This window comes from Pygoscelis adeliae, unplaced genomic scaffold (genome assembly GCF_000699105.1).
Source record: "Pygoscelis adeliae isolate BGI_AS28 unplaced genomic scaffold, ASM69910v1 Scaffold4, whole genome shotgun sequence".
NCBI classification, from domain to species: Eukaryota; Metazoa; Chordata; class Aves; order Sphenisciformes; family Spheniscidae; genus Pygoscelis; species Pygoscelis adeliae.
The window spans coordinates 1,555,751-1,565,232 of record NW_008824986.1 but is presented as its reverse complement, the minus strand read 5'-3'; the positions used below and the strand labels follow the sequence as shown (position 1 = coordinate 1,565,232).

At 45.6% G+C, this 9,482-nt stretch overlaps 1 protein-coding gene across 1 annotated transcript in view; it reads left to right on the top strand.

Moving 5' to 3' along the window:
• The first annotated feature begins 838 nt into the window (after positions 1–838).
• TSPAN15 (tetraspanin 15) overlaps positions 839–9,482 on the top strand; it is a 27,551-nt gene continuing 18,907 nt past the window's right edge. Inside the window, exons 1-2 of the mRNA XM_009325986.1 lie at positions 839–889; positions 1,450–1,590. Coding sequence (XP_009324261.1) covers positions 839–889; positions 1,450–1,590 — 192 coding nt within the window. The remainder of the gene's footprint in view (positions 890–1,449; positions 1,591–9,482) is intronic.

Here is a 9,482-nt window from a genome sequence, read left to right as displayed (position 1 = left end):
AAGAGCAGCATAATTTTTAACTAATTATGTGGCTTCTCGGCATTAAAGATAACCCAGTTTCTTCCTGCCTGATGGAGGGAGAAAATCCAAAATCTTTGGAACCAGGATTTATTGCTTGTTTAGAGACTTCTTGCACTGGTTTCTCTTAAATCCACCGAGCCCTGTATCTAGGGTTTCTAGATCTTATAACCACCTTTCAAAGCAGGGGAAGATGATGCATCACCCTTCTTTACCCTGAGCCATGATCACCTGGTAGCTTTTTCCACAGCTGGCTTAAACTGAGCTTAGATGGGCTGCCCCAGACCCATATTCCCCTGCTGGGTGGTTCCCCCTTGCCCTCTCTCCCAGTGCTGCCTGTAGCTAACAGTTTGGAGATGAAATGAATTTCTAGGTTAGCTTTTGCACGAATTGGGAGTTTTCTCGTTTCTCTTACGTGAGCTGGTGCTTGGATCCGATGTCATCGGGCCAGACGACGATGCATTTTGTTGTTCCGTTGTCCATCATGATCTCAGCGTAGAAGCACTGTGGGAAGGCAAGCCCAAATGCCACCAGCCAGATTATCCCTATGATGACTCTGGTGCTTCCAGCAGAGAGCCTGGGCTTGAAGGGATGAATTATTGCCATGTACCTGCAAGAAAAATAGGTAATGCTTTTACAGTTGCATTGGTAAACTATACGACAAATATAGCAAGTGTAAAAACTCACCAGGACGGTATACTGGACTTTATTCATAGAGACATTTTGATAGGTTCCAGGCTATAAATAATTAGAAGGAGCTAAATCCTTTCTGAAGAGAATGATTGCAAGTCTTAGGGCAGAATATATTAAACCCGTGTGGATGGCGGCTTCTAGTGTGAGGAAGAATGTCTTCTGCATATGGTCTTCGCAAGTATTCCCCATACTTTGAATTTTGCTTTTTTTAATCTTTTTTTTTAAATTAATTTTTCAAATGCTTTATGTGTTTGGTCTGAAATTTCATGCTGTGAACTGTTTGTGTTAGTTTGGAGTTATGCACTGTTTAATACCATGCCCTTTTCTCCTTCCTCTAGCAAAAAAAACCCTCAAACTCTGTTTCCCCCTAATTATGTCAACCTCCTCTGACACCCCGTATTATCACAACAGCAGATTGGGGTCTTGAGTATCCTTTACCCTGAATTTTTCCCCACTGATTTTTAGCCGTGGAAAACTCATGTGCCATCCACCTCTGCCTGTAAAATGCTCGAGCACTTGTGCTTGCGGTGGAAGGGGAAAACTGACCCTTTCATCCTACACCTGCTCAGAGCCCTCATGGCACATCTGACTATTAGATTACTTGCAAGCCCGGGGCGCTCTCTGGTTTTAAGTTCCCTGTGTAAAAACGCATGGTATCGTAATGAGTACATAATCAATTATGCATTTCTTGTCATGCTTTCTGTACTCTTTGTCATGGTTGTTACAAAGGCAAAATAGAGTGGAAAATGCCAATTGCCTCCTGGTTTTCATAGCGAAAATCTGACAAACTCTGTGCTGTCTCTTGGCCAGGCTGTTGGGAGGGAGCTCTGCCCGGCTGCTGCTGCAGGACAGAGGGCGGCTGCATGGACAGACAGCACAGTAAGTAAGCTAGAGCTGCATGGCAGCAGAGCCTTATTTAGCCATGAAATTTTCATGTCATCTTGCTTTTCTTTAGCTTGTTGTAGGCAGTATTATATAATGCTCAAATCTGGTCAGGGAGGAATCAGAAGTGCCTAAATCCACGATCTGTGGCTCTTGGTGAACGGCAAGTCCTCGGTATAAATGATGCCACCACTGCACTGCCGAAGCAGCCTGATGCAGCAGCCCGTGTTGCAGATACTGAAGGTATTACAGGGCTGCTGGGTGGAGGCTTTCCCACTCAGCCAGGGGTGCACCCCCGAGGCGAGCTGCACTTTTAGGCAAGCTCCTGCAAGCTGGGAGGTGTACCGAATCTGCTGAGATCTCCTGGCCGCTCTTGCTGTGTGGCAGGGTTGCCTTTGCCCCGCTGCTGCTTGTGCTCCCTGCGACATCCCAGGATGCTGGGACCACGCTCCCGGCACCCTTCCTCTGGTCCTCGTCCCATGCAGACAAAACAAGCTGAATATTGGACACTTGCACACTTTCCGAAGAGGGCCTAGGAGGCTTTGCTAACTGGAAGGTGAAACTTGATCTGATATACTACATTTCTGCCTGGAGTGCTGTGGGAAGTGTGCAGTGGAAAAAGCTGCTCCAGTACACAGAGCAGCTTGAAATGGGGAAGCAGAGTGGTCCTAAACCCAATGGGGAGCGATACTGCCAGGGCCTTTTCCACAGCAGACAAAGATTGACTTATGGAGCTGTAACTTCTTAGCCTCCTTCCTTACAATAAACTACTTGAAAAGACATTGTTTTATTGAAGTTAAACAACGGAGCCCGTGGACACAAGTTCTCATAACAATAAATGGAAGCCGCAAGTTTCCAGGAGACAGTGTCAGGATCTATTTTAAGGCTAAGCAAAGAATAGCTAAATATGGTTTGCAGCAAGATGCCAAGTTTTCTTTCTGATCCGTGCCATGTGACTAAAGAGATTTTGGCTGTATAGGTACTTTCACCAAAAGTCCCCAAGGAAAAAGAGTAGGGAGACATGAGGACAGGCTGAAATGGATTTTTTTTTTTTTTAAACAATATTCTTTGGCAGAACACATGTATAAAATAGCAAGTTACCAACAACCCTTGATTTAAAGCCAGGAACAGCAGAAGAGTATTCAAGTCTAAAAGTGAGCTGCCATTGCTTCTAAATAGGGATTTGCTTTCATCTGGACAACTGCAGGCTGATAAACACATCACTCATCCCTGTGCTTATTAGCGATCCTTCCAATGACGGCAGGGGCCGCTGCCCCGTACTGTGGCAGCGCCATATCCCCAGCTCCGGTGTGGGTTTCAGTGGGCATTACACGCACACGGGGCAAAGCCGCCTTTCTCCTGCGAGTGAGTTTGTCTGGTTTCATTTGTCTATCGATTGCTTCCTGAGGCTGGGTGTGCCGGGGTGAACCGAGCTGCAAGCAGGGGAGGGAGTTACGAAAGCGACCCCGATGACTCAGGGAGCAATGCTCTTTGGATGGCTCCAGAGGGATACTGGCTCCGCTCCCGAGGGAGCTGGAAGGGCCCTTTGTGGATATGCGTGCTTGATAAGGAATAGAGGAAATCTGACGGAAACTGCAAAGTCAACAGACAGGAAGGATGGAGGGAAGGAGGGCAGAGAGCCTAGAAGGGAGCTTAACCTCCTCTACTTTTTTTACATGCCATTGCCGTTAAGAGAGGAAATTCCCATGGACTTTTGGCTGCTTTCTAGTAAGAAGAAAAACAGCGTCATGCTAGTTAACAATGAGCTGTAAACACATTCAGACTCCACAAATTTAAGCTCAAGTAAAAGAGACTTGGCAGATGTAAGAGTATTATGAAAATACCAAATTACTACAGAAGTCAAACAAAATCACTGTAATTACTTTCCTCCCTCTTGGAATAAGTCATTCTTGTGAACAACTGGAGCACTCTGCCATTTCTGATCCAATTCCCGTTATTTCTGGTGGTTTGCTGGACTTGCAAGAGGGATTGTGGCTGCTGATACTTTCAGCATCCTGCAGGATATTCGTATCGCTCCAGCTCTGTCCAAATGAGAGGTCCTTCTCGTGGTTTAAAAAAAACAAGTTTGCAGGATGACTGGGAAACGATTTATGATCGATAACAGAACAATAAAATACCAGCCACTTCCACTCATTACACATTCAGGCGTGATTCAGACCAGGGATAAGACGGAAAAGCCTTCCTTTTGTGCCACAACTAGCATCTAACCCCATAGTCTATTTGCCTGGCACTCCGCCCACTTTGCTGATAAGGCAACTGACATGGTAGGGGGGGATTCCACAAAGTATTGCAATAATTTTTTATAACTTACAGTGAATTTTTCGGACCTTATCTTCTCCATTCGCCCTCTTACCTCTCTGCAGCCACGGCTGTCATGGAGTAAATGCTCACAAACATTGCGGTGACGGGGAACCAGTTCTGAAACCTGCAGAATTCCTCGCCAAAATACCAGACGTTGTGACTGGCATAAATAAAATTGAAGACGGTATTGAAAGCAGACATCAGCAAGTCCGAAAAAGCCAAATTAACGATAAAGTAATTGGTAGCAGTCCTCATTCTCTTGTGCGCAAGAATAATCCAGATGATGGTGACATTGCCAACGACGGATGTGATAACGATGAAGGAATAGGTGATAGCCCACAAAGCAATTTGCCATCCCGGCTGGGTAAACTGGGTTACTGCCGTCCAATTGCCGCTGTCCTTGAGGGAGTCAGCCTGTGAAATGTTGCTAGCATTTAAAATGGAAAATGTGCTCATGGTTTTTTCTTTGGCTAAGTGTAAAATAAAATCTTCTGGCATCTGCTTATTTTCTTGCAGTAGATGCTGGTGTTATGAATCCCCATGCATATGACTAAGTGCTGTTAAAAAGACATCGGGATGAGATGTCTCATGTCCTCTCATCCTGTTTTCCAAGTGATGCAATGCAGTTCCAGGAGGAGATGGAGGGCCTCCTCCTTGCCTGGCATTTTAATCTATGCTTGAAGAGTGAAACCTAAAGAATTCCTCTCCGCCTTGAGTTTCTTTTTTCTCTAAAAAGAAAGAAAAAAGGAAGATTTTTTTTTAAGGAAGGTTTTTTTCCAGGTCGGTGACAGGCAATGTCTTCCTTTAGGTTATTTTTAGGGCCAAGAAAATATAACTGGAAGTATCAAGCCAGAAAACACTTCAATCCAAGTGGAAATCCTTCTTTTTCAGGGCAGCAGTCTTCCAAGGCACTAGGTATCTGAATCCCCTGCAGTGGGACTGAGGACATGTGGTTTTCTTTGCCTGTGTAACTGTTAAGTGCGAGGCAGGAGCCGTACTGGGATAAATTCTCTACAGGGTTTAAGGGGACTTGAAAGGAGGTGGAGTCTCCTGCAGGCAAAAACTAAACAACCAATTTGACATCAAATGAAATGTGGCCAAGTGGTACTTGAAACTCCCCCCTGCCCCCCGCCGTTTGTGAAATAATCTCTGAAATGGACATGCTGCTATATCGGGGTTTACAGGCTTAAATGCAGGGGTAGCTACTTTGCCGGGTTTACCAGTCCTGCAATTCTTGCATTTCCAGGACCCTCCCTGGCTTCATGCGAGCTCTCATAGCAAGAAAGAAACAAAATGTATTCAACGCAATTTTAGCAAGGTGGTCTTGCTCTCTGCAACTATTCGGAGGCTTATCTGTATTTTTAATACATTTTACTTAACAGTGACTGCCCTATATAATATGACTCGACCAGCCATATTTAGTAGATTTGGTATGATTTAATTTGTTTAAATTACAGCAACGTGTCCTGTTGGGGCTTGAAGGGTTGCCAGAGAATAATGCCAGGAGAGAGGCATTTGTGAAGACCAGACCTGAACTGGGACTTCTAATAAGGCTTCAGTGGGAAGCTGGCACCCGGGGTCTCATCCAGAGCTCCAGAAATCCTTCTCCAGCTGCTCTCTAGCATAGAAACATCCAGAGGAGCCTCAGTTCCCAACCTCCACGCTCTGTGATGCTGAGGGGCTGAACGAGGGGCATTCCCCCTTCGGACCACTGCATCCCCTTTCCCAGTGTGAAAATTATTGGCTTCATGCATGCAAGAAGGAGTATCTGGTCCTCGTAGGAAAGGGAAACCCCTGACTCCCGTCTCTGCTCAGAGTACAGCACTCTTGCTCACTCTCAGCTTTGCAGTAAGTGATATAAACATAAGGAACACATTGAGGCTGAGACTTCAAAGAGTACTTGGCACCGGCTCATGCCTGCCCTGCTGGAAACTAAAAGTGTTTCAGGTATTAAAAAGCTGTTTTCAGCTATTAAAACCTATTTTCAAATATTAAAACCCGTTTTCAGGATTCAGAAAGCTCCTGACGAGTAACATAAAGGAAAAACTCCCCCTGTGTGTGCGGCATTGGGATGGCAGTGGCTTTCCAGCTCCTGTGGTTGCTGGAGCTGCGGCTGTGCTAGGCTCCCCTGTAACAGGGCAGCATTTATCGGTTCAGGATCCTTTCCACCAGCTCAGCCTGGACTCTTTCCTTGCTTCATTAATTTCTGGAGGCAGCCTTCAGTTAACCCATCACCTAACCACTGCAACTCTTTAAAGCAGGTCTTCTCTGAGACAGTATTACCCCGGTATTGTTTTTTAGAAATTAATACTTGCAGTACTACATGTAATACCTCGTTCTCCTCACAGTGGACTTACCTGCAGGTAATTCCACTCACTGCCTTACCCAGAAACTGTAAAAATACACTTGTACGTCTCTTCTCATGTGCATTGCAAAGCTGTTCCAGGCTCTTCTTGAAAGTCTTCCACTGACACCTCATTAAACAACTTATGAACCTTCCACTTTCTGTATGCCATCCAGGAGGGCTTTTCATGATTTGCAATATGAATTCGACAGCTAATAGTGTTCTTCCAATTTTTTTTTCCTTCGGCTTGCTCAAATCTCTTCAAATTCCAAGGAGAATATGAGCAAAAACCTCCATATGTTTAGCTGAGAGCGGAGCTAAAGTGCTTTATTAGTCTTTGTTACAGAAAGCAGAGCATAAGCAACTGCTTAGAAAAAGGACTGTACTTTTTGATGTTTCAGTGGTGAACCCAAAACTTCTCTTGGCTGACTTTGAATTTGAAGATGGTCAGGGTGCCCACATTTCCTGGGAAGCACCATTGCCGCCTTCTGAACCATCTGCCCCAGTCCCTGAGCTGTTACTCGGCTGATAATCGGAGAGCAGCCACCCTTTGGTCAACATTTCATCATACAAGTCAGCAGGGACTTACTTTTGTTTATACACACCCACACCTTTTATGCATTTGCTGGTTGTGCACTGTTGAGGTTATCGTCCTGGAGCCTGGCCAGCAATGTAGCATGTGCTATTGGCCTTTTGACTTACCAACTGGAGCGATTTTTTACAAAGGCAGGCTCCAAATTCCTCAGGAAAGTCGCACTTGCCTGGGACTACAGGCAAAACCCGCCTCTCCAATGATTTTGGAGTTATACCAGCGAAAGGGCCTATCTGAGAGCAGGGGTTTTGGGTTTGGCTGGTTTCACTGTTGTTTTTATTACAGGCAGGATTGTTTGAGGCCAAACGTTGCCGTGCTGAGTCACTGATCCTAGGCCTGAGCAAAGGGTGAGAGATGCAAACAAAAGATGCAGATCTGGAAGGGTGAATAAGGTGCATTTTGTCTTTTGGAAAAATAATAGGAGATAATATGGGCAGTAGAGGCTTTAATTGTATTGCACGTTGGACTCGGCTCTGGGAAGAAGGATCTTTGTCCAGGGAACAGCTCTGAGAGCGGGACGTGAAGACCATGAGCATCCACCTTGGGTAGGGAAATGTGCAGCTAGACTGCAGCTTTATCAGCCAGGCTTGGGCTGGAAAAAAGCAACAGAAATGCTGCTGGTAGCTCTCAAAATGTTAGGGTCTTTCTGACACTCCCCGGTGCAGGGCTAGCTGCAGGTTCACTTCCTTTTTCTGCAGATCTCCTAAAGCCTTGGGTCAAACACTCTGCAGATCATGGCTTTTGAAGACCATTCACAGCATCTGCCATGCCCTGTACACACTTGCACCAACCCCGGTAGCCCTGAAGGTGAGGGAGGAAACGTGGAAGCTACTGATTCTTAACGTGAACAAAACAACCACTAGTTGAGCCATCGGGTGGCCTCGGGAGCAGATGCTGTAATGCACGATCGGCCTCAATGCTGGCAGAGATGCCAAGCTCTCGGCTGGAAAATTGCAGCTCTCTGCTGCATTGGGCTGAGGTGGAGAGAGCACAAGCCGGAAGGACCCTCAGCACTGCAGGCAGTTCATAACATCTTACATTAAACCACCATTTGCTGCTAAACTATACTAACTGGGTCCAGAAATCTTGCCATTTTATTGTCTAGACAAAGCCTAGGATTCAGACAAAGAAAAGCATTATGCAATTATTTTCATACAGCTTTGTAACAGAAACCTGTTTTGACGTATTAGCTCAGTTCAGAGTGAAAACAACAGGAAAATGGACACTCCTTTTCATCGGCTTCCTCCTCCAGCCGGTTGTGCCCTGAAATTTTATTTGCAGAAATCAGAGCGTTAGGAAAGTCAAACCAAAACTACTAATTTAGTTAAATACACAAACAAGGAAAACGCGTAAGTAACAGGAATGTGTTTGGATGTGAACGATGCCCGTGAGACGTGAAGAACGTGTGGTAGACTCTAATTCCCAGCGCTTACACGATATGCGATGCGATTTCCAGCCTGCACGCCATTAGTAAGTGTCAGGGCTATTTGCAAATTTGTCTGAAAACTGAAGTTGTTGATATTTTAGAAGATGAATGCTCTAAGATATTGTATTATGTATTATTGTCAGAAACGTAAGAGGTGATGAACTGTTCCGTTGCTGGCAGGGACCCAGGCTCAATTATTTGTTTCCCAGAAGCAGAGTTTAGCACTGCACGCAAAAGTAATGGCACATTTTATAATAGAATTATCCAGGAATATTTTTTAGGCTTTATAAAAGAGGTTTTGGTAGCAACTTACTGGTTTATTGTATGTACCTAACAAAATGATGTGCGATCGACCACTTACGCAGTTTTACATACACAGCTCGGAGGTTTTCCACATTCTTTTTGCTAGATAACTTAAGAATAAACGCTGCCGCACTTCATCTTCTCTGATACCAGACGCTGACTTTCAATGCCGTCTGTCTCTGCTCTGGGCCAGGATGCAACAACCAACTCTGTGACAGTTGTCTGCCACTTTGAATGAGACTTTTTTTCCCAGAGGAAAATAGTCCTTTGTGGGACAGGCGTGTGGCACTGCGAGTTTGAAAGGGCTTATTTCATCTCGTAGGCATGAATGGTGTTTGCAGTTCATGATCGCTGTGTAAGACCCAACACTGACCCACTGTCACGGCAGCAGGACGTGGATAAATGTCGGCGTAGGCAGAAAACGCGGCCAGTGCGATATGCCTGTTCCCTGGTGCACTTGCGCCGCGTGATTTGCAGGATGGGACCTTCTTTGCATGTGCAATTGCCTGGGTGTAATAATGAAAGGTAAATGCCCTAGTATTGCTTAATTGTGCTGCTGTAAAGCGCAGGGATTCTGCTTTGCGGAGTTTATGCACGCTTAACCAAAAAACCCAGCACGCAAGCAGCAGCCTCGCATTTACCTATTATTGTCCACGCTGTCTTAAATGGCAATTGCAGAGGTTTGTGGATGCGTGTGCTGTTCTGGGCTCCGGCAGCAGGGTTAGATGGCCGTTTGAGTAGCGATATATTTTTTTCTGACGTCTCCAGCTGCGGGGCTAGCCCTGAACGAGCAACCCCTCGGCAGCCAGGCATTTGCAAAGGAAATTGAAGGAAAGAAAAAAAAAAACCAAAGACGAAGCCGCACCCGGGAGCGTTTCGGAGCTTTCCCTTTCGCTCCCGAC